General features: G+C 42.6%; 2 protein-coding genes across 18 annotated transcripts in view; one reads left to right on the forward strand and one right to left on the reverse strand.

Moving 5' to 3' along the window:
* Window positions 1-9,105, forward strand: part of ZSCAN30 (zinc finger and SCAN domain containing 30) — a 36,303-nt gene extending 27,198 nt beyond the window's left edge. For all 17 annotated transcript variants that reach the window (XM_033177987.1, XM_033177978.1, XM_033177979.1 and 14 more), the window contains one exon: window positions 5,770-9,105. In XM_033177987.1, coding sequence (XP_033033878.1) covers window positions 5,770-6,701 — 932 coding nt within the window. In that variant the 3' untranslated portion in view covers window positions 6,702-9,105. The remainder of the gene's footprint in view (window positions 1-5,769) is intronic.
* Window positions 9,106-15,936: 6,831 nt separating this feature from the next.
* ZNF397 (zinc finger protein 397) lies at window positions 15,937-24,771 on the reverse strand. The gene is made up of 4 exons (XM_033177973.1): window positions 24,672-24,771; window positions 22,904-23,398; window positions 22,503-22,644; window positions 15,937-20,506 (listed from the first exon to the last, which is right to left on the reverse strand). The coding sequence occupies exons 2-4, from the start codon at window positions 23,315-23,317 to the stop codon at window positions 19,461-19,463; spliced, it is 1,602 nt and encodes a 533-aa protein (XP_033033864.1). The 5' UTR covers window positions 23,318-23,398; window positions 24,672-24,771; the 3' UTR covers window positions 15,937-19,460.
* Between the last annotated feature and the right edge of the window lie 2,275 nt (window positions 24,772-27,046).

Consider the following 27,046-nt stretch of genomic DNA (forward strand, 5'->3'; position numbering starts at 1 on the left):
GACATAGATGGAGCCTGAAGCCATTATCCTCAGCAAACTAACACAGGAACAGAAAACCAAACACCACGTGTTCTCACTTATAAGTGGGAGCTGAACAGTGAGAGCACATGGAAACTGGGATGGGAACAACACACACTGGGGCCTGGGGGGTGGGAGAGAAAGCATCAGGATAAATATCTAATGCATGTGGGGCTTAATACCTAGGTGATGGGTTGATAGGTGCAGCAAACCACCATGGCACATGTTTACCTATGTAACAAACCTGCACATCCTGCATATGTATCCCGGAACTTAAATTTTTAAAACAGAAAATTCATCTTATCAAGTCCCCTGCCTTAAATCAGGTAAATGTCGAAATCATTTAGGTAGATTATTTTTACCTTCTTTTTTTAAGATCTTAAGGAACAGAGACTGTGGTGCTTCTTGGGCTTTTTTGTATTGGTATTTGTTATGGGATGAGTTGTGTCCCTCCAAAATTCATATGTTAAGGCTCTAACCCCCAGCCAGAACCTTAGAGTATGATTGCATTTTTTTAGAGATAGGGCCTTTATAAAGGTTAAAATGGAGTCATTAGGGTTGGCCTTAATCCAAAATAATTGATGTCCTTAAAAGAAGAGGAGATTAGGACACAACACAGATCAAGGGATGATCTTGTGAGGACCTAGCAAGAAAGTGGCCAACTGTGGCCAGGTGCGGTGGCTTATGCCTGTAATCCCAGCACTTCAGGAGGTTGAGGCAGGCAGATTACTTGAGGTCAGGAGTTTTGAGACCACTGTGAAACTCTGTCTTTATTAAAAACACAAAAATTAGCTGGGCATGGTGGTGCATGCCTATAGTCCCAGCTACTTGGGAGGCTGAGACAGGAGGATCACCTGAGCCTGGAAGATGGAGGTTGCAGTGAGCTGAGATTGCGCCACTGCACTCCAACCTGGGTGACAGAGTGAGACTGTCTCAACAACAACAAAAAAAGAAGAAGGTGGTCATCATCTGCAAGTCAAGGGGAGAGAAGAAACCAAACCTGCTGACACATTGATCTTGGACTTCTAGCCTCTAGAATTGTGAAAAAAGAGATTTCTATTGTTTACCACCCATTCTGTGGTATTTTGTTATGGAAGCCCTAGCAAACATACTATATTGAAGTTCTTATGTCCATATGAAATACTCCCAGCTTTAATTTATTCATAATCCACTTTCTTTAGTTTACAGAGTCCTCATAAAACACAATCTGTACTTGAATGCAGTCAGCACACTGCACTTTGACCTTTTTTTTTCTTTTTTGAGACGGAGTCTTGCTCTGTCATCCAGGCTAGAGTGCAGTGGCGCAATCTCGGCCCACTGCAACCTCCACCTCCTCGTTTCAGGCAATTCTCTGGCCTCAGCCTCCCTAGTAGCTGGGACTGCAGGTGCCTGCCACCATGCCTGGCTAATTTTTGTTTTTTTAGTAGAGACGGGGTTTCACCATATTGGTCAGACTGTTCTCAAACTCCTGACCTTGTTATTCACCCACCTTGGCCTCCCAAAGTGCTGGGATTACAGGCATGAGCCACCGTGCACAGCCCCCTGACCTTGTTTTAACTAAGTCTCTCACTCCCTCTGATCCCATCTGTGTTTTCTTTGTCTGGATATCTTGCCATTTTTCTCTGTACATACTTCAGTTTCTCCACATTCATCTGAAGTTTTGGGATCAAGACAAAATACTCTAATGAGGATCTGATTGATTTAAAATATATTCACTCTCCAACTGTTATCTGTTACATTTTTTAACTTTTTATTTGCTTATTACTTCATAGTGGCAGTATGTTGTTGATTCAGTCACCTTATCAGTAATAGTGGTTCTATCTTTCCGATGTCCTTGGACTTAGCGAAATTTACTCATTCTCCATTTATGCATGGTCCCATGGCCATGAATGGCCTTAACTGGGTTCCTGTTAAGTCTACTTATGCTAGTCTCTTTTCAGTCTTGAATGTCTTAGCCCTGCCTCTGAAGAATTAATGTGGATCCTTTTACAGCTTTCACCTAGGTCATGAGGGTCAAATTGCTGGAGGGTCCCACTGTGATATGATTGTAAGAGTCACCATGCCATTTTTACAACCTTGAGTTATAAGTTTCTTGTAGGTGCTTCACTAGCCTCATAGTATGCCTTGCCATAAGTAGAGCCTGAGATGGAGATTTGGGTGCAGGTGATTTATTGAGGATGTGTTCTTCAGGAAAAATCTGTAACAGAAGGAGAAAAGCAGGATTAGGAAGGGAAAAGAGCAAGCAATGATGTGGTCTCAGTTACCGTCTAGCCTTGGTCTAATTCTTGGAGCATTTCATGGGCCACTGAAGCATAATTGCACCGCAGAGTTGTCTCTTCTTGAGGCAGAGATGGGGCGATGAGGGTGGAAGTTACTTCCTGGGCCAAGTGGCTCTCATCAGCCAGGGTAATTCTCCACAGAAGGAGGCACCTCTGTATAGTTAGGAACTGTCTTAATCAGTTAGGACTGCTATAACAAAATACTATCAACTGAGTGGCTTGTAAACAACATGGATTTACTTCTCACGGTTCTGGAGGCTGAGAAGTTCCAGATGCTAGCAGATTTGGTATTTGGTGAGGTCCCACTTTCTCATGGATGGCACCTTTTCACTGTGTCCTCACGTGGTGGAAGGAGCAAATGAGCACCCTATGGCCTATTTTATAAGGTCACTAAGCCCTCATGACCTAGTCACCTTACAAATGGCCGCACTTCCTAATACTATCACCTGGGGGGTGTTAGGACTTCAACATATGAATTTTGGGGAGACACAGACATTCAGATCATTGGAGGAGCCAACCTTCACAGTGGCTGAGGGAAGGAGGCGTCATATTGGTAAAGGGGAACGGGGTGGGCAGTGGAGCATTGCTGACATAGCATTAAGGCTAAAAGCATACTTGTCAATATGCAACTGAAGGCCACATCCCTAGTTAAAAGGATTTTAAACTAAACGGGGTGGAATTGCTCACTGAACTGCTGAGCTGGCAGAACTCACTGAGGAGCCACCCCAGAGAACAAGTAGGAAAAACAGGAGGTGTGTTAAACAGAAAAGCTAGCTGGGTGTAGGGGCTCGTGCCTGTAGTCCCAGCAATTTGGGAGGCTGAGGCAAGAGGATTGCTTGAGCCCAGGAGTTCAAGACCAGTCTGGGCAACATGGCAAGACCCCGTGTCTACAAAAAAAATGTAAAAATTAACTGTATGCAATGATGCGCACCTGTACTCTTAGTTACTGGGGAGACTGAGGTGGGAGGACCCCTTGAGTCCAGGATTTCAAGGCTGCAGTGACTGATAATTGTACCACTGAACTCCAGCCTGAGTGACAGAGCAAGACTCGGTTTCAAAAACAAACAAACAAACAACAACAACAAAAACAGAAAAGCTCTTCTAACAGAGATATCTATGCCTTATTTCTCCTCCAAACAGCCTCCTGTAAATCTGTACCCCACCCTCCAGCCTCCAGACTTGGACCTGATTATGAATTAGTTTTCATTCTTGGGTGATATTAATTGGGTTATCTCTATGCAAGTATTTCTAAATAATCAAGTGACCATTTCTTATTATAATCTTTTTTTTGTTTGTTTTCTTTTTGAGACAGTCTTGTTCTGTCGTGCAGTGGTGTGATCTTGGTTCACTGCAACCTCCACATCCCTGGTTCAAGTGATTTTTGTGCCTCAGCCTCCCAAGTAGCTGGGTTACAGGCGTGCACCACCATGCCTGGCTAATTTTTTATATTTTTAGTAGAGATGGGGTTTTGCCATGTTGGCCAGGTTGGTTTTGAACTCCCCTGGCCTCAAGTGATCTGCCTGCCTCAGCCTCCAAAAGTACTGGGATTACAGGTGTGAGCCACCGTGCCCAGCCTCTACTTGTAATCTCTATTTGTCTTTTCTAAGAATTACTCTAGTTATTTATTCCAATTTTTTAAATATAATAATAAATGTATAGTTGAACAAATAAAAATCTTGATGTCTTCCTAATGTATACATCTGAGGGCAAAGTTTTTCTCTGGTCTCATAATTTGATTTCATGTAGTTATAGAATTTGAAGATATATTTAAATACCATAAGTTACATTGCTTTTCTAATTTTCATTGCCCTTAATTTTGTGCCTACACAATTATATTGCCACTTTATACCCTATAATTGATACTGTTAATAATTTGACCTAGTTATTAATTTCAGAAAATTTCTCATTAGGTTGTCTGGTCTCTGACTTTAACCTATTTGGTACTTTTAATTTTTATGCTTCTATTGTATGCAAGTATATTTTTGATAAATGTTTTCTTTTTAAATAAGTGAAACCGTGAATAATTTAAATTTCTATGTAAAATCCAAGGACAGTACGAATTTTAGAGGTGATGTTGTCTGTGTTTAATTTCTGGAAAGGAATGGGGAAACAGGAAGCCAGACAGCCCTCTGCTTTGATCAGGTATCAACTGTGGTGCTTTATTGTTGTGTTTGAAGTGTGAACACAATATCAGAAATAGGCATTCATTTTTGTATAAAAGCATAATGCTTTTCCAAAGCCAAATTTAAATGATTTTTAAGTAATATTTTGTTTCAGTGCAACTATAGCCCTGCATCCTTCCAATAGGGAAGGCAGATAGCTTAAAGATTGTAAGCTTTGATGTTGAGAATGTTTATTTGAATCCAAACTCTTAACAATTATTAATTCTATGGCCTCACTTACCTTCTCTGAGCCTCAGTTTCCTGATCTGTAAAATGCATATACATTTAGAGGACTTTTGGGAAGATGTATTTTTCAGAATAAAATAATTCAAGTTATATCAGCCACTTCTAGTTACTAGAAATCTCTAGATATAACTAGTAGATGGCTGATATAATTTACCCCATCTCTAGTAGCCTTCTATTATGAGTTACTGTAGTTATCTAGAAAGAATTCCAGTAACTCATAACAGGAGACTACTAGAGATGGGGCATGTTTTGTGAGAGCCAGAAGGTTTGGCTCTGGGCAGTCATGTTTTTTTGTATAAATGCTCAAGGAAGGAGTTGTCTCCATCCCCTTCTTTGACACTTACACATTTTAAAAAGTAAAACTATAAGATTCTTTTGTATCCCATGGATGATTTAGGTGAAAATTTTTTTTAATGGTAAAAAAAATTCCCACCTGACCTGAGAGTGAGTCAGGAACCTGTATTTCTTTTCTCTGGGTCTGTGTCTTACTCCATTTGCTTATAATTACTTGATTCATTTGGAACCTATCAGAATCTGAAATCACCTTAATGCTTTCTAGTTCCTGCTCACCTACCTCTGTTCAGTGCTAACTCCCAAAGCATTTCCTAATCATATCTTCTGCTCTCCTACATTGCTAGAAGACCAAAGATTTAAGACTCTTAGATATCTTTCTTTATCCTGATCATTCCTTTTAATTTTTTTTTCCGATTATCTCATTACCTAAAAATGTATCTTCTCTAACCCAAGACTGTCTCCCAGCTTCCTGGTTTATCATCCATATTCCTGTTTGTCACCATTCCCTCTAACTAATGTATTTCCTTGTTCACCATCCCTCTTCTCCAATACTAATTCATTTATTTGTGTACCTTACTCTCTGAGGGTGTCATATTTTGCTACCCTAGGTCTCTTCTCTGAATTCTAGATTGGGAATCTAGTTTTGAGAACTGTTTTCTAGCAGGTAAATACCTATTTCATTGGGTTTATTTTGTGTTCCTGCTTCGACAGTTTCCTTTCTTCTGTCATGGGAAATAAATGATACTTGCACTTTCTATTCACATTTTTAGATAGCAAGATGGTGGCTGGCAAAGTGTTAATGGCAAAGCAAGAAATTGTTGAATGTGTAGCCTCAGCTGCCATGATATCTCCAGGAAAACTTCCTGGAAAAACACCTTCCGAACAGATAGCTGAAGAAGCTTTGGGAGGTCTGGACAACTCTAAGAAGCAAAAGGGAAATGCTGCAGGGAACAAAATCAGTGAGCTTCCTTCCCAGGACAGACATATCAGTCTGGCAACCTTCAACAGAAGAATCCTCACCGAACACAGTGTCCTTGAATCTCATGAGAGTGAAGGAAGTTTCAGTCTGAATACAAATGATATTACACAACAGAGAGTTCACACTGGGGAAAAGCTCTATGAGTGCTTTGACTGTGGGAAGGCCTTTTGCCAGAGCTCAAAGCTGATTAGACATCAGAGAGTTCATACTGGAGAGAGACCTTATGCATGTAAAGAATGTGGCAAAGCCTTCAGTTTGAGCTCAGACCTTGTTAGACATCAGAGAATTCATAGTGGTGAAAAACCCTATGAATGTTGTGAATGTGGAAAAGCCTTCAGGGGCAGTTCAGAGCTCATCAGGCATCGGAGAATCCACACTGGAGAGAAGCCTTATGAATGTGGAGAATGTGGGAAAGCCTTCAGCCGGAGCTCAGCCCTTATTCAGCATAAGAAAATTCACACTGGAGATAAAGGCTATGAATGTATTGAGTGTGGTAAGGCTTTTGGTAGGAGCTCTATCCTTATTGAACATCAAAGAATTCACACTGGAGAGAAACCTTATGAATGTAATGAATGTGGAAAATCCTTCAATCAGAGCTCAGCCCTCACCCAGCACCAGAGAATTCACACTGGAGAGAAGCCTTATGAATGTAGTGAATGTAGAAAAACGTTTAGGCATAGGTCAGGCCTTATGCAGCATCAGAGAACACACACCAGAGTTTAACTCTGTGGGTAAGAGTTGTACAATTGTGAAATGCAAGGAGTTCACTGTAGGGGTGAGACTCCACAGAGAAGTTTCCTGAGAGCAGGACTTCTGTCCTTTCAGCCCAGTTTGGTACTATAAGAAGACATCCACACAAAGATGTTTGTTATGATTATTGAAGTGTAAATGGAAGAAAAATGTTACCCAAGTCTTCTCCAAAAAGAATGGTAGATATTTCCTTGAAATGCCTCACCCATTTCTGGATGAGACTCATCAATATCCCCTTCACTCTCTGCCACCTCAGATATAATTTCCGTTGGGCACCTTAACAGTAATGCCAGGATTGGGGCAGAGATCCTGAAAGAGCTTCTTATAAGATGGCAAATGTGCCTGGCAAGAGCATTTGTATTTTGGCAGGTGGAGGCATGTGCTGAGAGTTACTCAGCTATCTGAAATGTTGAATTAAGAGGTTGTGAAAATACTGAATTACGTGATTAAATAGTGTCTGAGGCAGTTAAATAGTACCCGAGGAATGGTGCCTCATTCTGTCCCCTTGCCATTTCTCCATCTTGAGCTTCCTGCTGAGGTTAATTCAGGTCTACTTGTTTATTGAGCACCTGCTATGTGCTAGGCATTGAGGTAGACATGGTCATTGCCCTCTCAGAGTTAAGGGCTAATAGGACATGCATATATACTAAACAGTAATTACAGTAAAGTGTGGTAAGTGCTTTGGTAGGAAAAATGTGGGTTTCCATCAAAGTACATGGCAGGGATACCTACACCTGGTCATGAGAATCAGTCACTAAAGACTTCCTGGATATGATGGTATCTCAGTTAGATGTAAAGGTGGGTTGAAGGTAGCAAGGGCAGGGGAGAAGAGAAGAACAGGATCTGGAGACACTCCATCAAGACTCTTCTCTACTGCAGAAATTGTCATAGACCTAATTTTTTAAAAAAGGAATCTGAGGGAGTAATTCAACAAATATTTATTGCCCTCAAGTATAATAGCTGAGGGTCTGCAAGCCTGGTAAGGAGGGGAGGGGGCAGGGAATGGGAAATAGTGGAGCCTGGAAAGGCAGATCACTGTGTTCCTTTATGCTTCCCACTTCCCGAGTCCCAGAGCCATGGGACACAAACACTCCAGTCCCCACTGTCTCTCTAGTGTCTGATATGCATTCTTTCCCTGTGTGAATATATACCTTTTCCCATAAGATGCACCAGAGTCTTTCACCACACTAATTCTGAGCATTTCAGGGTCTCATAGGTCATTCTGGGTCTAGGATAGGCTCCCTAACTCAGTGATTATTAAGTAGGAAGAGCGAAACCAACACATGGGGATTCTGAGCCAGGCTTTCTGACAACTAATTCCTGCTTGACAGAAGAGTCCTGATGAAGGGGTGTCTCCAGATCCTATCTTATCTTCATGCCATTGTGTGGGCTATAACCTCTGCCTGTAACTCTCTCTGTTAATTTTTATTTTGGCAGTTTTAATTAACCCACAGTGGCTGAGAGCAATTAATACCTAAGAGAAAGTTTGATTCCTCTTCTAAGATATCCTTCTAGATAATGTCATTTCTAAAAAAGAATTGGTGATCACTGCTTGTATTAGTCCATTTTCACAGAGCTATAAAGATACTACCTGAGACTGGGTAATTTATAAACAAAAGAGGTTTAATTGACTCACAGTTCTGTAGGGCTGGGGAGGCCTCAGGACACTTAAATCATGGTGGAAGGAGAAGGGGAAGCAGGCACCTTCTTCACAAGGTGGAGAGAGAGAGTGCAGGGGAAATGCCAGGCACTTATCAAACAACCAGATCTCATTAGAATTCACTCACTATCATGAGAACAGCAAGGGGGAAATCTGCCCCCATGAGCCAATCACCTCCCTCCAGGACCTTCCCTCAACACCTGGGAATTACAATTGGAGATTTGGGTGGGGACACAGAGCCAAACTACATCACTGCTGTTGTGCGTAATAGGGGAGGTGAAATTGGGGGGACAATTCAGCCTCTTTGTGTCTAGAGGTCGTGCAGTTATCGAATGAGGTCGATCAGAAGTCTAAAGGGATCCTTCAAATGGATAGTGAGTTGCCTTTTTCTATAGGTGACAATCAGATTTAATGTTTTAAATATCATTTAATAGGTTTTTCTCCTGATTGTGAATTGTTTTAAGTGTTGGTAATACAGAAAATGAGAAACTGTAAATCACCCCCAATCCCATTGCCCATAGAAACATTGTTAACATTTTGGAGTACTTTCTATTAGTGTTTATTTTTCCCAATCCTAGTATTTTTAGTTAAACTATTGTTTAGTAAATGATTTTTGGTAACTAATTTCAAAATTTATACTTTGAGTATATACTTCAGCCATTTATTATTAGAATGTAATGCAAGATGTATTGTAATAAAAGTTGAGTTTTAAAAGTTTGCTTTGAAATTATTCATTCAGGAATAGGTAACAATAATATGAACGGAGATAATGCTAGGACGATGGGGAAGAGGTTGTGGGAAGAAGACAGAGGAGTTGGTTGTCATGTGCGTCCGTGTGAAGAGACCACCAAACAGGCTCTGTGTGAGCAACATGGCTGTTTATTTCACCTGGGTGCAGGCGGACTGAGTCCAAAAAGAGAGTCAGCGAAGGGAGATAAGGGTAGGGCCGTCTTACAGGATTTGGGTAGGTAAAGGAAAATTACAGTGAAAGGGGGGTTCTGTGGCGGGCAGGAGTGGGGGTCACAAGATGCTCAGTGGGGGAGCTTTTTGAGCCAGGATGAGCCAGGAAAAGGAATTTCACAAGATAATGTCATCGCTTAGGGCAAGGACCGGCCATTTTCACTTCTTTTGTGGTGGAATGTCATCAGTGAAGGCAAGGCAGGGCATTTGCACTTCTTTTGTGATTCTTCAGTTACTTCAGGCCATCTGGGCATATATGTGCAAGTCACAGGGGATGTGATAGCTTGGCTTGGGCTCAGAGGCCTGACATTCCTGCCTTCTTATATTAATAAGAAAAATAAAACAAAATAGTGTTGAAGTGATGGGGCAGCAAAAATTTTTGGGGGGTGGTATGGAGAGAGAATGGGTGATGTTTCTCAGGGCTGCTTCAAGCGGGATTAGGGGCAGTGTGGGAACCTAGAGTGGGAGAGATTAAGCTGAAGGAAGATTTTGTGGTAAGGGGTGATATTGTGGGGTCGTTAGAAGAAACACTTGTCGTATAGAATGATTGGTGATGGCCTGGATGCAGTTTTGTATGAATTAAAAAACTAAATGGAAGACACAAGGTAAGAGAAGGAGAGAAAACAGGTATTAAAGGACTAAGAATTGAGAGGACCTAGGACATCTAATTAGAGAGAGCCTAAGGGGGTTCAGCATAATTACTTGCTTGGTTGGTGAGTTTTTAGGCTCTTAAGTTTTTGGGGTGCAGTTCAAGTTGTTCTGGTGCCTGGAATGAGACTGGGGCTTAATAGAAAGGAGTGTCCACACAGGAGCTCAAATGGGCTGTAACCTGTAGCATTCCGAGGACAGGCCTGAATTCTGAGAAAGGAAAGTGGCAAAAGTATTGTCTAGTCCTTTTTAAGTTGGCGACTGAGCTTAGTGTTAGTGAGGTGTGTTTTTAAAAGACCATTAGTCCATTCTACCTTTCCTGAAGATTGAGGACAGTAAAAGATATAAAGGTTTCACTGAATACCAAGAGCCTGAGAAACTGCTTGGGTGATTTGACTATTAAAGGCTGGTCCGTTATCAGACTATATAGAGGTAAGAAGGCCAAACCGAGGAATTATGTCTGATATGACTGCGGTGGCCTTCTCAGACCCTGTGGGAAAGGCCTCTACCCATCCAGTGAAAGTGTCTACCCAGCCTAAGAGATATTTTAGTTTTCTGACTCGGGACATGTGAGTAAAGTCAATTTACCAGTCCTGGGCAGGGGCAAATCCCTGAGCTTTATGTGTAGGAAAGGGAGGGGGCCTGAACAATCCCTGAGGGGTAGTAGAATAGCAGATGGAACACTGAGAAGTGATCTCCTTGAGGATAGATTTCTAGGATGGAAAGGAAATGAGAGGTTCTAAGAGGCAGGCTAGCGGCTTGTAACTTACATGGAAGAGGTTATGAAATGACGACAGAATAGAATGGGCCTGTGAGGCTGGAAGGAGATATCTTCCTTGGTCTAAGAACCATTTGCCTTGTGTGTGAAGAGATTGATAGGTGGAAGTTTCAGCAGGGCAGTAGGTGGGAGTGGCCGATGTGAAGCAGGAAAACTGCCATGAGGGATAGAAGTTGGAACGCTAGCTGCTTTTTTAGCTAACTTATCAGCATAAGCATTGTCCTGAGTGATGGTTGGGGGAAGAAAATAGATTTTGGAAGTTATGATCACTGTAGAGGGTTGAGCATAGTTTTTAGGGCCTCTAACAGTATTACAGCAGTGGCAGCCGCTGCGCACAGACATGAAGGCTAGGCTAAAACAGTAAGGTCGTTTGTACAGAAAGGCTACAGGACACTGTCCTGGCTCTTGTGTAAGAATTCTGTCTGCACTAACCATGCCTAGGAAGGAAAGGAGTTGTTTTGTAGAAGGGATTGGGGTTTGGGAGATTAGCCGGACACAATCAGCAGGGAGAGTAAGTGTGTATTTATGAGAATTATGCTGAGATAGGTAACAGATGAGGAAGAAATTTAGACTTGACTGAAGTAATGGGGGCTGTCCGTGAGGACTTGCAGCAGTACAGCTGGGTAATTTGCTGAGCCTGATGGGTGTCAGGGTCAGTCCAAGTGAAAGCAAAGAGACGCTGGGATGAAGAGTGTAAAGGAATAGTAAGGAAAGTATGTTTGAGATCCAGAACAGAATAATGGGTTGTGGAGGGAGGTATTGAGGATAGGAGAGTATATGGGTTTGGCACCACAGGGTGGATAGGCAAGACAATTTGGTTGATAAGGCGCAGAGATCTTGAATTAACCTGTAAGGCTTGTCTGGTTTTAGGACAGGTAAAATGGGGGAATTGTAAGGGGAGTGTACAGACTTTAAAAGGCCATGCTGTAGCAGGCAAGTGGTAACAGGCTTTGATCCTTTTAAAGTGTGCTGCGGGATGGGATATTGGCGTTGAGCTGGGTAAGAGTGATTGGGTTTTAATGGGATAGTAATGGGCATGTGTTCGGTTGCCAGGGAAGGAGAAGAGATGTCCTATACTTGTGGGTTAAGGTTGGGGGATACAAGAGGAAGATGCAAAGGAGGCTTTGAACTGGGGGAAAAGGCAGCAATGAGGTGTGGCTGTAGCCTAGGAATAGTCAGGGAAGCAGATAATTTAGGTTTAGAAGCCTGGCCGTCAATACCTACAACAGTTATGGAGGCAAGGGAAACAGGCCCTTGAAAAGAAGGTAATGTGGAGTGGGTAGCCTCTGTATTGATTAAGAAGGGGACGGACTTACCCTCCACTGTAAGAGTTGCCCAAAGCATCTGTGATGGTCCAGGAGGCTTCCGAGGCGATGGGGCAGCGTCAATCTTCAGCCGTTAAGCCGAGAAGGTCTGGAAAGGAGTCAGAGAGCCTTGGGCCAGAGCTCCAGGGGCTCTGGGAGTGGCCCCGGGTGAGTTGAACAGTCCGATTTCCAGTGGGGTCCTGCACAGATGGGACACGGCTTAGGAGGACTCCTGGGCTGCCGGCATTCCTTGGCCTAGTAGCCAGATTTCCACACTTGTAGCAAGCTCCTGGGGGAGGAGGCTCTGGAGGAACCCCTGGCAGCTGCGGTTCAGGTGTTTGGAGTTGTGTGCTGGAGATGTGGCTGGGGTTTGTCTCACAGTAGAGACAAGGAATTGCAACTCAGAAATAAGTTGCTACTTGGCTGCCTCTATTATTGTACACCTTGAAGGCGAGGTTCATTAAGTCCTGTTGTGGGGTTTGAGGGCTGGAATTTAATTTTTGGAGCTTTATTTAATGTCAGGAGCAAACTGGGTAATAAAATAAAATGCATATTGAGAATAAGTCGGCCTTCTGACCTTTCAGGGTCTAGGGCTGAGAAGCACCTCAGGGTGCTGCTAAACAGGCCATGAACTGGGCTGTTTTTCATATTGGATGAAAAAGAGCCCAAATGCTAACTGATTTGGGAGAGGTCGAATAAAGAAAAAGGAACATTAACCTTGACTATGCCTTTAGCTCTAGCCACTTTTTTAAAGAGGAAATTGCTGGGCAGGTTGGGGAGGGCTAGTCATGGAACGAAACTGTAAGCCAGACCGGGTGTGAGGAGGGGAGGTGATAAAAGGATTATAAGGTGGGGGAGCAGAGTCTGAGGAAAAATTGGGACCTAGCTTGGCCTGGCGAGGAGGGAAGAGGTCAGATGGGTCTGTAGAAAGGAAGATTAGAAAGACTCAGCGACGCTTGGGGTTGGGACTGAGGGGACAGGTGGGAGGGAAAGAAGGAAGATTTGGGACGACTTGCATTGGGAACAGAGACTAGGGAGGGACCGATGTACAAAAGAATGCCTGGATGTCAGGCACCTCAGATCTTTTGCCCATTTTACGACAAGAATTATTTAGATCTTGTAGGATGGAAAAATCGAAAGTGACGTTTTCTGGCTATTTGGAACTACTGTTGAGTTTGTATTGGGGCCAAGCGACATTGTAGAAGAAAATAAGGCATTTAGGTTTTAGATCAGGTGTGAGTTGAAGAGGTTTTAAATTCTTGAGAACACAGGCTACAGAGAAAAAGAATGGAGGGTGGAAGGTTGCCCATGGTGAAGGAGGCAAGCCCAGAGAAAAGAGAGAGACACAGAGAGGAGTTTGGGGGTTCTTGCCCTCCAGAAAAGCAGGAAAGGGGTCGGGGAGCAGAAATAAGGTATTGGGGTGTAAAAATAAGAGATCAGGGCACAAAAATAAGAGGGGGCACAAAAATAAGAGGTCAGGGTGCAAAAATAAGAGGGGGGCACGAAAATAAGAGGTTGGGGTTCTTGCCCCTCCCCCAGAAAAGCAGAGAAGGGGTAGAGACAGGGAGAGAAGGGGTTGGGGTGCTTGCCCCTCACCCAGAAAAGCAGAGAAGGAGACAGGGAGAGAAGGGGTCAGGGTGCTTGCCTCTCCCCCAGAAAAGCAGAGAAGGGGTAGAGACAGGGAGAGAAGGGGTCGAGGTGCTTGCCCCTCCCCCAGAAAAGCAGAGAAGGGGTCAGGGTGCTTGCCCCTCCCCCAGAAAAGCAGAGAAGGGGTAGAAACAGGGAGAGAAGGGGTCAGGGTGCTTGCCCCTCCCCCAGAAAAGCGGGACTTGCCGCTTAGGGTGAAGGACCAAGGCAGGCATCCCTGCAACATGGTCAGACACCTCTAAAACGTGGGTGAGTAATCAGAGAGGCGTCCCTGCAATGATTAAACCCCAAGGGAAGGCTGCCTTCCCCAGTGCGTGACTGGCGCTGGCATTTTGGGTCCACGGATAAAACGTGTCTCCTTTGTCTCTACCAGAAAATGAAAGGAATTGAAATGAAGAGAAGGGAGAGATTGAAGGGTGGTGCCAAGATTGAAAGGAGAAAGAGGTTGAGAGATAGGGAGAGAGGTTGGAGAAGAGAGTAAAAAGGGGGCCACTTACCTGATTTAAAATTGGTGAGATGTTCCTTGGGCTATTGGGTCTGAGGACCCGAGGTCGTAGGTGGATCTTTCTCATGAAGCAAAGAGCAGGAGGACGGGATTGATCTCCCAAGGGAGGTCCCCTGATCCGAGTCACGGCACCAAAATGTTATGCGGTCCGTGTGAAGAGACCACCAAACAGGCTTTGTGTGAGCAACATTGCTGTTTTATTTCACCTGGGTGCAGGCGGGCTGAGTCCGAAAAGAGTCAGTGAAGGGAGGTAAGGGTGGGGCCGTTTCATAGAATTTGGGTAGGTAAAGGAAAATTACGGTCAAAGAGGGATTGTTCTCTGGCGGGCAGGAGTGGGGGTCACAAGGTGCCACAAGGTGCCCAGTGGGGGAGCTTTTTGAGCCAGGATGAGTCAGGAAAAGGAATTTCACAAGATAATGTCATCGCTTAAGGCAAGGACCGGCCATTTTCACTTCTTTTGTGGTGGAATGTCATCAGTTAAGGCAGGGCATTTGCACTTCTTTTGTGATTCTTCAGTTACTTCAGGCCATCTGGGCATATATGTGCAAGTCACAGGGGATGTGATAGCTTGGCTTGGGCTCAGAGGCCTGACATTGGTGTTCTCAGTTTCTATTTCCTGGGCCAAAAAATGTCAGGAAACTAAAATAGCCAGTCTCTGGGGCTGCGGTTAACCAAAGTGAGGGGGCATCTGAGATTTAGTTGTTGTTGAAAGACAATGGGAATGAGGGCAAGAAGAAGCCTCTTTAAACACAAACACATCTGGTGTCCACCAGAATTAGGACTCTCTCTTCCCTTTAGTGGAGGTGGCCATATGCACCAGACCGGAATCTTCAACACTAATTGCTGAAAAGGACCAAGCTTAGACCTGTGGACCTGCCATGACCTCCTTCTCCCTCAGCAGGTCCTCAGTGAACTTGGAGAGATGAGGGTCAGATTTGCTTTAAATTTCCAATCCTTTCAGCTGGATGTATTAGTTGCAGGCTATGGAAATGAGGAAGAAGGGGGAAGGCAGGAAACCAAAGTACACTGCCTAAATTGCACATTATCTTTTAAAATCTGTGTAAGACTCATTTAAGGTAGACATCATTACTCCCTGGACTGCTTCTATACCAAGAGAAAAAGGACAGCCCTGAGCAGAAGGGAAAGGCATGAATTACTTTTCTTCCAAGCAAAAGTGGTGAAGAAGAAAAAATTTCCTTTGACATCACCTTATATTGGTGCCCCTTCCATTTCATAAAAAGTAGAATGTTGAAGCTTTGACCATAAGAGATAATCTACATCAGCTCCTTTAAAGTGAGGGTCTAGAGTTGGAAGGTGACTTGCTTATGGCTACAGAATACATGGAAAAGCTCTAAAAATCAAAGATCTCCATTTCAAAGCTATTGCTTTTCTCAACTGTAAATCTTTCAGGCAAGTAATTCCTTTTGCACCCAGATTTATAATTTGTAGACTTTTTAATATACTACCTGTGAGATGGATATGTTTACCATTGTCATTTTACCAGTGATGAAGGGATCAGAGTTAATAAGTTAGCTCATTTCCTGAGACTTGGAAGAGACAGAGATGCTGTGAAAAGCAAGTGCCTTTAAAATATTTTCTCAAGTATCCTGGGCTTCCATTCACTCTTCCCCCCTAATTTTAAGAGTATTAGAGGTTTACTATAGAAAAATTTGAAAAACACAGAAAAGCACAAGAAAAAAATTACATCACCTACAACCTCAGCACCCAGAGATAACCAGTATAGCACTCTGAGTTTATGTTTTCAGTGGTTTTAATACATAAATATATATTTTACATGGGATCATACTGTACATATTGTTTTGTAATATTTTTACTTAACAATATATCACGAATACTTCATTTAATATTAATTGACATCAGTTTTTTTTTTTTTTTTTTGGAGACACAGTCTCGCTCTGTCACCTAGGCTGGAATACAATGGTATAATCTCGGCTCACTGCAACCTCCACCTCCCGGGTTCAAGCAATTCTCCTGTCTCAGCCTCCCGAGTAGCTGGAACTACAGGTGCATGCCACCATACCTGGCTAATTTTTCTGTATTTTTAGTAGAGACGGGATCACCATGTTGGTCAGGCTGGTCTTGAACTCCTGATCTCAGGTGATCCACCTGCCTCAGCCTCTCAAAGTGCTGGGATTACAGGCATGAGCCACTGCGCCTGGCCTGTGATATCACTTTTAAGTTTTAGGATTTTGTGTACATTCATGATGGTTTCTGAAACATACATTTCCAGGTACAATTTCAAAGTCAAAAGGCAATGCTTAAGGCTTCTGGTATTGGTTGCCAGAGACAGTATGTATTTATTCATGTCTTACCAGCAGCATTAGAGTCCCAATGTCCCTGAATTCCTGTCTGTTTTATAAGGAAGTGTCATCTCAACTCTTGCTTTAATATACATTTTAACTGTACTGAGGTTGAACATTTATTGTTCACTGGCACTTATTTTGTGATTTCCCTACTTAAGTAGCATTTTTTTTTTTCTATTGGAACTTTCTTATGGGGAGCGAATATACTGAAGTGGCTCCACAGTCAGGTTGTGGGTTCAAAGTCTGACCTCCTCATTTTTTATATATATGACCTTTAGCCTTCATTCCTCATCTGCTACATACACGCTGTGATGAGAAATAACATTAATAATTATATACAAAGCCCTTAGCAAGTATCTATGACATTTTTTTTTTCCTTTTTTTTTTTGGTTTGGAGACAGGGTCTTGCTCTCCCAGGCTGAAGTGCAGTGGTGTGATCTTGCCTCCCTGATGCCTCAACCTCCAGGGCTTGAGCGAACCTCTTACCTCAGCCTCCCAAATACTTGGGTCTACAGGCATACACTACCACGTCTGGCAAATTCTGTTTATTTTTTGTAGAGATGGGGTCTCACTATGCTGCCCAGGCTGGGCTTGAACTCCTAGACTCAAACGATCCTCCAGCCTTGGCCTCCCAAAGTGCTGGAATTATAGGTGTGAGTCACTGTGCTTGGCCTATCTATTACACTGCTTACTAACATACAGTAGAGCTTTCTTACATCAAGAGTATTTCCGTTTTACAATATACAATTCCTACTTAATGTCCTACCTTTTCAGTTTGTTCAGGTCTTTATCTGTGGAAGAGGAGGAAAATACGAGTTGAGTAGCTCTTACCATGTATTTTAATATTTTCCAAATAATCCCACCCATTTTTTCCATATTCTCTCCCCAAACATGGGCATTTAGGCCTCCTGCCATTCTTACTGGTTAGCACATGTCCACTGATGTATGCCCCAATAAGAGCATTACTTCTCTTTGCTTCTTTTTATCCTCATGAAAATTCCTTTTTTATGCACAGGATTCTAGATTTCCACACAGATTTGTTTTTGGTATGGTGTGTTATCCTTCCTACCTATTAGGTCTTTTGAATATGTCTTTGTGTTGCTGGTTAACCTGCACAACATTCCATCTTACACTAAGCATCAGTCTAAATATTCTCTTCCTGCTAGGCCCCTCAGAAAAGGGAAGTCTCGACTGATTGTAACCATTAGTTTGTCACTTTCTTTTAGCATAGTCTTTAATAAAATTTGCAAAAGATGGCTGGGCGTGGTGGCTCATGCCTGTAATCCCAGCACTATGGGAGGCCGAGGTGGGTGGATCACCTGAGGTTGGGAGTTTGAAACCAGCCTGACCAACATGGAGAAACCCTGCCTTTCCTAAAAATACAAAATTAGCTGGCCCTGGTGGCGCATGCCTGTAATCCCAGCTACTCAGGAGGCTGAGGCAGGAGAATCGCTTGAACTCGGGAGGTAGAGTTTGCAGTGAACCAAGATCACGCCATTACACTCCAGCATGGGCACCAAGAGTGAAACTCCATTTCAAAAAAAAAATTGCAAAAGATATTGTGAAATACTGGTGACATAAAACAAAACTGAACATGTGCAAGATACCCAAAGAACGTCACAGACCCAGCAACTGACAAATACTTTTTGAGCACCAAAGCCCAAGGGAATGTACTAGGAACTGTGGGCATACAGCCCCAGAAACAAAGGACATGGCAGCTTCTGATCTGGAGTCTTGGGAATTATAGGAAACCTGACAGCAACTCTGATACTGTCTTTAGAATCAGAGAATCTTAAGGATGGGAGAGACAGTCTTAACACTCAGACTCCTGAGGTATTGGTATGGGCTCTTTCTCACCCTCATTCCCACCACTACCCTCATGGAAGTTCTAGGATAGCCTACAGGTTTGGCAAGGAAACCACATATTTGCCCTTTCCCTGGGGTCACATAAACCAAGACAAAGCTCTTGACTCCCCTGTGGTCCAAGGGCTCCAGGTTTTGTCTATTAACAGGAACTTCTCCATTGGCACTGCTTAAGAGTCTGGCCAGACCCAGACTTCTCTGACAAGACCTCACTACATCAGGAACTCAAGGAATGCGCCACACTTTGTTTCTGGCCTTTGGCTACTTTTCCTTACTGGGAATCTTCTTCCCTGGAGTACCACCTTGGCTAACTCCTCCTCATCCTTCAGGCCATTTCCTCCATTTCCTCATCCAAGGCTGAGTCAGAGGCTCCTTAAGGTCACATAGGAGCATTCCACTTTCACTGCCTGTTTGGCTGCCTTGCCCATTAGATACAGAGATTACAGTCTTGTTTTCCACTGTATTCCTAGTCCCTGAGATAAAGTAGGTACTCAAAAAATAACCTTTGGGTAAATTATATTCTTTCTTCTCACGCCTATCTAATTCCTGGCCTGCCCTGGGCTCAACAAATCATTGATGAAGCCATTTCCCCCACCTTTCTTGCTGCTCTGTCACTGTTCTTTATTAGGTCAGTAAATTTTTTTTTAGTTCCTGAGACAAAGTGCCTCACACAGTCCACACCAGCCCCACAACCTGGTACACTAACAATCAGATGCAGTGACAGAGCCTAGGTTGCTATATTCTTTTCATGACACTTTCACACAAAATAAGATTTCAATGTTACATTCCCATTTTTCGTATTTCCTGAGTATTCCTAATAAGAGAAGAGCTGGAAGTAATGATTCTTCTGTATTCTGTTCTGATTAGTCACAGGAAAAGCTTTCAAAGGACACTTTAGCACTGGGAAATGCTGCACAAAGCAAGCTAGACTCAAGACCTAGTATTTTATAACCTTTATGGAGTTTGGCTCCAAAGTAAACTCTTTTGACTAACAAACATAAAAATTTGACTTAAGTATTTACACTATTCACAGTATTCACAAATTACTTCATAGTGTGGACTCTCTGATGGCGCATAAGGACTGATCTGTGCCTGAAAGCCTTCCCACATTCATTACATATATAAGCTTCGTCCCCAGAATGAATTCTCTGATGCTGAACAAGGGCTGAGCTCCTTTTGAAGGTTTTGCCACATTCATTACACTGATAAGGTTCCTCTCCACTATGAATTCTCTGATGTCTGATAAGGTTTGAGCTCAAACTGAAAGCTTTTCCACATTCATTACATTCATAGGGTTTCTCTCCACTATGTATTCTCTGATGAGTAATCAGCTCTGAGCTTTGCCTGAAAGCTTTTCCACATTCATTGCATTCATAGGGTCTCTCTCCTGTGTGAATTCGCTGATGTCTAATGAGTTTTGAGCTCTGGCTAAAGGTTTTCCCACACTCATTACACTCATAAGGTTTCTCACCAGTGTGAATTCTTTGATGTATAATGAGATATGAACTTTGACTGAATGCTTTGCCACACTCATTACATTTACAAGCCTTCTCACCAGTATGGATTTTCCGATGTCGAATGAGGGCTGAGCTCTGATTGAAAGCTTTCCCACATTCACTACATTCATATGCTTTCTCACCACTATGAATTCTCTGATGAATAATAAGATAGGACCTCAAACTAAAGGCCTTCCCACACTGGTTACATTTATAGGGCTTCTCTCCAGTATGGATTCTCTGATGTTGTGTTAGAGAGGAATGCTGCTTGAAGCTGTGCCCACATACATCACATCTATAAGGTCTCTCTTCTGGAGGAACATTCTGACACATTATAGAGTCTGTAGTTAGAATCAAGCATCTTTCAGCCTCATCATAAAGGTCTCTCTTTCCTAGAGATTTGTTTGTGAAGATCACTTGATTAAAACTGCCCCCTCGGGAAGGAGATCTTAGTTTCTCCCCTGTAGCACTTCCTTGCTTCCACACTAAATTGCTTTCATGCTCACTAATTCCTCGAAATGAAGGTTCCTGAGGGAGTCCCTGTGATTTTTCTTCTGAGATGCCCTTTGTTGCTGTTTCATTGTTCTCACAATCTGAAACAATAAGTAGCAAACAAACAGATATTACATTTCTCTAGTCACTGTCAATACTTCCTACATGAGAGAAAACAGAAGCTTCTACCTACAAAGATGTCACTGTCCTCCAGTTTTTTCCAACTGGCCAAAAGAGGGTCTTTCATATCTAATAAAGTCTACATCTATACTTTGAATTTCATCCTTTCCTGCCTCTTTTGAGACATCAATTGATAAATTACCTACAATTGTTTTCTACTATTTACAATCTCTTTCTCAACTGATTCCTGTTCATCAGCTTTTAAATAAGCTTAAGTGTCTCCCACCTTTTAAAATCAACCTTCTTGCCAACATATCTCCCTCAAGCAACCTCACTCTCTCTCATAGTGGTTTCCTAAAAGAGTTGTCTGCAGCCTTTCAAGTGAAAGTATCCTCATTCCACAATCTGGTTTTTGCCTTACCATCCCCCCCGCCCCCCACTGCCCCGTCCCCTACTTCCACTGACTCTACTCTTATCAGGGTCACTTCATAGCTCTTTAATCCAATGGGTACTTTCTAGATTATTATTCTACTCTCATCAGGGTCACTTCATAGCTCTTTAATCCAATGGGTACTTTCTAGATTATTACTTAGCCTCTCTGTAGCATTGATACTGAGGATCACACCTTCCTTCTAGATGACATTCTCTTCCAGTGATATTAGCCTGATTTCTGTGGCTATTCCTTCTTAGATTCTAGGGTAAATCACTCAAACACGAGCATTCCTCCAGATTCTGTTTTGGACTCTCATGTATCCTTACTCTACAAAGCCTCTACCCTTGGCTTCCATTACAACTTATATTGTAAGCTATTGTCTGACTAATGCCTACCCAGATCCCCAATTATATTCGTATTTTATTAAGCTCTAAAGTCTTATGCTAATTGGGCATTTTACTTTTGAGTATTTCACAAGCACCAAATGTACCAACCTAAACAAATCATCAGATGTATTTGTTTTTCCTTATGTTTTCTCATTTACATGAACAGTACTACCATTAACCAGATTGTTCAAGACTGAAACCTCAGTGTCATCCTCAACTCCTCTCCCTCACACTCTAGTTTTAATAATTACCAGATGTTGCAAAGCAATTTAAATGCTGATGAACAGGAGTCAGCTTTTATGTTCTCCACCGCTCACCATAAGACATATTGATTGAATACACTGTGGCCACTTGGATTATAGCAGTCTCTAATAGGACCATACTCTTTCTTTCCTCGCATGATTCTCCATTTGCAGCTAACTTCTAAACTACAAATCAAACTATGTCACTCCCTTTCCAAAATCCTTCAACAGCACACCACTGCACTTAAGAAACTATACAAACAAATTAGCACGACATACAGGTCTTTACGACTGGATCCTATTTTCCTCTCTGGTTCTTCTCTTACCACCTGTCAATTCTCCATTTAAGTCAAATTCAACTACCTGCAATTTTCAGAATGGGTTGTATTCTCACACCTTTGGGATGGTATGGCCTTTACTTGGGCTACTCCTCCTCCCACCCATTTACCTGGCTTTGTCTTACTCATAGTTCAAGTCTTAGCTTAGATTTTCTTCCTTCAGGAAGTATTCCTTGATCCTCTAAGATTGGGTTAGGTGCCTTTAGATGTGCTCCAACAGTACCCAGTGCCTACTTTTATTCTATAATTTACTACACTGCAACTGCCTTTTTATTTGTCCATCACCCACCTAGACCTGAAACCTCTTTAAACCCAGGGCCTACCACAGTACCAGACATGTATTGACGCTTTATAAAATTACAACATAATGAAATGAATGAGTAACGGGGAAACTGACACAGGAGGGCTCACAGCAATTCATGAGGGGTGAATACAAAGCTGCTAAAGTGAGCACCTCTGGTTTAGAATAATAAAGGTGATGCTCACATGTGGCAAGTTTATCAAGTGCAATTAATTCTGCATTCTCAAAAACAGAAACCTAAGTGTCAAGAGTTTCCAGATGATTTCCTATTCCTCACCACTTTTAGGGGAAAGGCACGGTTTCCAGGATTTCAGCTGTGTCTTTAAGGGCTGGAGGTGGATGTTTGGTGACTCTTGGGATGCTCTGAGACATGTTAAATCCTTCCATGGCACTGCTGGTTCCTGTGGACTAGCTGGGACCTGAAATCAGGAAAATATGGTTAGCTTTGTGAGAAAATCCCTAGGAAAACTTGCTTAGTAAAAATCTCAAAGAAGTCAATGATGACATCTCCAGGGAGAAAAGAGCATTCAAGGGTATAGACAAGTATGGCTCTACTAGTCACTTCAGGTTAGGCTTCAGTAGAGACATAAAAATTTTTATCCTACTGTTACGATACCATTACATGCTCCAGGCTGTAAATTCCTTTTCCCACAACACATCACTTTTCTCTGTTCCCACCTGCTGCCGTGGGTCATCAAACTCCCTCTCCAAATCCTCCAACAGGGTCACAGCTTCCTCGCCGCTTTTTGGATCATGTTGCTGAACCCAGATCTGCAGCTCCTCAGGCAGAATGCTCAGGAACTGCTCCAGTACCAGCAGTTCCAAGATCTGCTCCTTTGTGTGCAACTCTGGCATTAGCCACTGATAGCAAAGTTCCTGGAGTTGGCTCAGAGCCTCCCGGGGCCCAGGTGTCTCCTGGTAGCAAAACTTTCTGAACTGCTGACGAAACAATTCTTGGCAGGATTGAGTATTCCCATTCTGCTTAAATTTCTCATCCCAGGAAAAGTTATCTTCTACTTTTACTAGTATTAGTTCTTGTTCTGGAGGATCCTGAGGTATCAGGGTTGAAATTGCTTCAGATTGCACAGCCATTCTTGGCTGAAACAGCTTAGCAAAAAGCTCAGTACAACTGGGTTCGGTGCTTGAGAAGGAGTGTGAGTAATCTCTTCTTTCCTGAAGGATATAAAAGCAGTTAACTTACAGCAATCAATAAAATCTCTAAGAACTTGTAATAATAAAGATGAGTAACTTTAGTAATATATTGAAAGGGAGCAGATTTGGGGCTATCACTAAATAAAACGAGATGATAAACTAAAAATCATTAACCTCAATCAGTGTCTCCCATTATGAAGAATTCCTACCACTAATGTTAGAAAAAACTATTTTAGAAGCCACAGAATGTGTATGCAACATTAACATCAATCACATAGTGAGAAAATTTCCAATTCTCTTTTAATTCTGATTGTATCTAGGAGAAAAATCTATCTCTAACATGTATATATTATTAAAACTTGTAAAACTCTCTTTTAAATGAAATATAGGCTTCAGAATCAGACTTCCAAGGGTAAAAATATTTAGGCAGAATTTAGTAATACTGATTTTAAACGTTTATTTTTAGTTACTTTCTATCTAAAGCAAGTAATGTTGATTTTCATTTAAGGTAGTAGTAACATTTTTTTTTAAGTTCACATTAAACATGAGTTGATATAAATATTGGGTATTTGTCATTTGCTCACATTTGGTGTTTACCAACTTACTTCAACAAATACTGAGACACTTACTGAGCATTAGGTTAAGGTTTTTACTTATGAATAAATGAGTCTACTGAGGAATTGACCAAGAACAAAGACGTATCTGTAAAATGCTTACCACGTGTTCAAAAACATGATAGGTACCACATACACAAAAGCAGTAAAAAGATCAGTATCAGTTCTGAAAAAGCCTAGAATATCCCAGGAGTAAAAATGTTCAAAAGCAAAATATGGTAACAAATAGTTATTGTATTAAATGTTGTGACACAGACCAAACCTGACCTGATTTTAGGATGGCGAGATATCGATAGGAGTGTATGCCCTTAGTTTGTCAGGACAGATGAGTAAAATTCATTCCTCACACTACAGTTAACGTTAGAGATTAATTAGAATATTTAGCCTACAAATTTAAGGTTTATTAACCAGTTAGGCTGCACTAACTAGCACTTCTATTTTTATATCCTTGGTTAAACCCGCAGCATTTGCCAAGTCACGGGGTCAGGGGAACTGCGTTTTCCTTTGGAAAGCAGGGTTTTGAGTGCTGGCCTCCTCTGAGTTCCCCAGTCGCTTGGAGACGCCGCGCGGGCCAAGGGGCCGCGACCTGAGGATAGGCAGGCCGAACAGCGGGGCTCCTCCACTGTCCGGCCCGCCCTCCTAACCCCACCTCCCTCTTCCTAGGGGCCCAAGTCCCTCACCGCGAAGCCCAGGAGCGGCCAGGGAATGAGCCGCCGACCCAGAGCGGCAAGCCACAAAGACCGGAAGTGCGCGTACTCAGTGTTCCGCTCTCGTGCGTTCCGGGTTCCCCGCCGCTCCGCCCCTTGCTCTCAGGTAGCCAATCAGAGCCGCGGGATCAACTGGTCCCACCGCCTTCTCCCGGCCGCCGCTAGCCCAGCGGAACCTGCAAGCCCAGGCGGGGGTGCGCTAGGAGTAGGTGAGCTGCGGCACCCGGGGGTCCCCGCAACCCGCCTGGGCCTCGCCACCCTGGCTTTCTCCGCGCGCCACCCACGATTGTTGGTGTCAAGTAATTCCCGAATCCCACTCCCAATTTTCCATTAAAATATTCAGATTTTCGGCCGGGCACGGTGGCTCACGCCTGTAATCCCAACACTTCGGGAGGCCGAGGCGGGCGGATCGCGAGATCAGGAGATCGAGACCATCCTGGCTAACACAGTGAAACCCCATCTCTACTAAAAAATACAAAAAATTAGCCGCGCGTGCTGCTGGGCGCCTGTAGTCCCAGCTACTCGGGTGGCTGAGGCAGGAGAATGGAGTGAACCCGGGAGGCGGAGCTTGCAGTGAGGTGAGATATGCCACTGCACTCCAGCCTGGCCACTGCACTCCAGCCTGGACGACAGAGGGAGACTCCGTCTCAAAAAAAAAAAAAAAAAAAATTCAGATTTTCCTGTGATCCAGTTCTTTTCTGAGATCTCTGACAAAAGTAAACGCAAATAGGCTAAACAAAAACTAACAGTCACTTACATTGCTCTTGCCTATGAGTATCACTGGAGCCTTACAACAGCTTTGTGCTGTGGCTGTATAGTCCCCACTTTACAGCCATAGACATTGTCCAAAGTCAGGCAACTTGTGACCAGGGACGCCCACGTCCCCATAGTTCAAGGAGACTGGTGTCATAGACTCCAGGAGCCTATTTCAGGGTCTTCCCATTCTTCAGTGGAAGTTTGCTGGTATTAAGTCTTACTACTTAAATTTTTCTGTGGTTATTTAGTCAGCGAAAAATGATGCCTCATGTTTCAACTTTGTGAGCTTAAGATGGTCCCCCTTCATGTTTATTGACCATTTGTGGTTCTTCAGAGATGGCTTTTCCCATTTAAAAAATTAAGGGGGTAAGATTTTTCTTTTTTCTTTGTGAGAATTTTTTGCTTATTAAGGATAGCAACTCATTTGTTGCAAATTGTTTCCCATTTATTTGTATTTATTTTTAAAATGTTACATTTTACATGTTTAAATGTTACATATTTAAAATGTTATATTTTTAAAAGTACATAGGATAATAACAAAGCGATATATACATACATAGAAACAAATTCTCCTTTGTCAGCCAAGACTGTTAAAATACACATATTTGAGAAAAAATGTTCATTAGCATTCAAAGCTATTAGTGACTCACTAAATAATTTTTTATCATTGTGAAATAACTACAGCAATTTTACAAAGCAAAAAACAAATAATATTAATTTGCTTATAAATTATCAATTGCTTCATAATGAACCACTTCGAGACTTAGTGACTAAAAACAGCAGATGTTTTATTGCTCACAGGTCTGTTGCCAGGAATTCAGGCAGGGCTTAGCGGAGATGTCTAGTCTCTGCTTTATGAGGTGTCAGCTATCTTCACTTAACTGGGGTGGAAGGTCCAAGATGGCTTAACTCACATTGCTGAAGTCTTGGTGCTGCCTCTTGGCTGAAGTTACTTGATTCTTCTCCACAAGGCCTCTCTCCATTCAGGAGTTTAGCCTAAGCTTTCTTACATGATGACTGGCTTCCAAAAGAGTGAAGGAGGAGGAAAGATGCTAATTCTCTTAAAGCCTGAGTCTGGAACTGGCATTATATTCTTCTGCAGTATTCCATGACAGAAGGACTAGAATGGTGGAAAAGGGAAATAGACATTACGCGGCTTGATCATAGGAGGAAATTTTGGCAGTTATCTTTGCATCTAACCTAACACACCTTGTTATATTGAGAAACCTACTATGTAAGAGTGAAACTATTGAGAGAAGGCATATCAGTTGAAATGCTTTTGGCTGCAGTAACAGGAACCTTACTAGATGTCCTTATTGTTTAAGCCTTTTTAAAACAAATCCTAATAGCTAGATGCATGGAGATAAAATCATTCCCAGGGTTGGTTACTTCTGCGTCTGGACAATATTGTCAAGGACACAGGTTTCTTCTTTTGGCTCTGCCATCTTTACGTGTGTTGTTCCCCCGTCTGGCTTGCTTTATGGTCCTAAAATGATTCCCTCAGTTCCAGATTACAGATAATGTTCAGAGACCAAAAAGGGGAACACCTTTATCTTCTGCCCCTTTAAAAGATTAAGGAAACTCTTCTTCCC

This window comes from Trachypithecus francoisi, unplaced genomic scaffold, assembly GCF_009764315.1.
Source record: "Trachypithecus francoisi isolate TF-2019V2 unplaced genomic scaffold, Tfra_2.0 Lachesis_group19, whole genome shotgun sequence".
NCBI lineage: Eukaryota > Metazoa > Chordata > Mammalia > Primates > Cercopithecidae > Trachypithecus > Trachypithecus francoisi.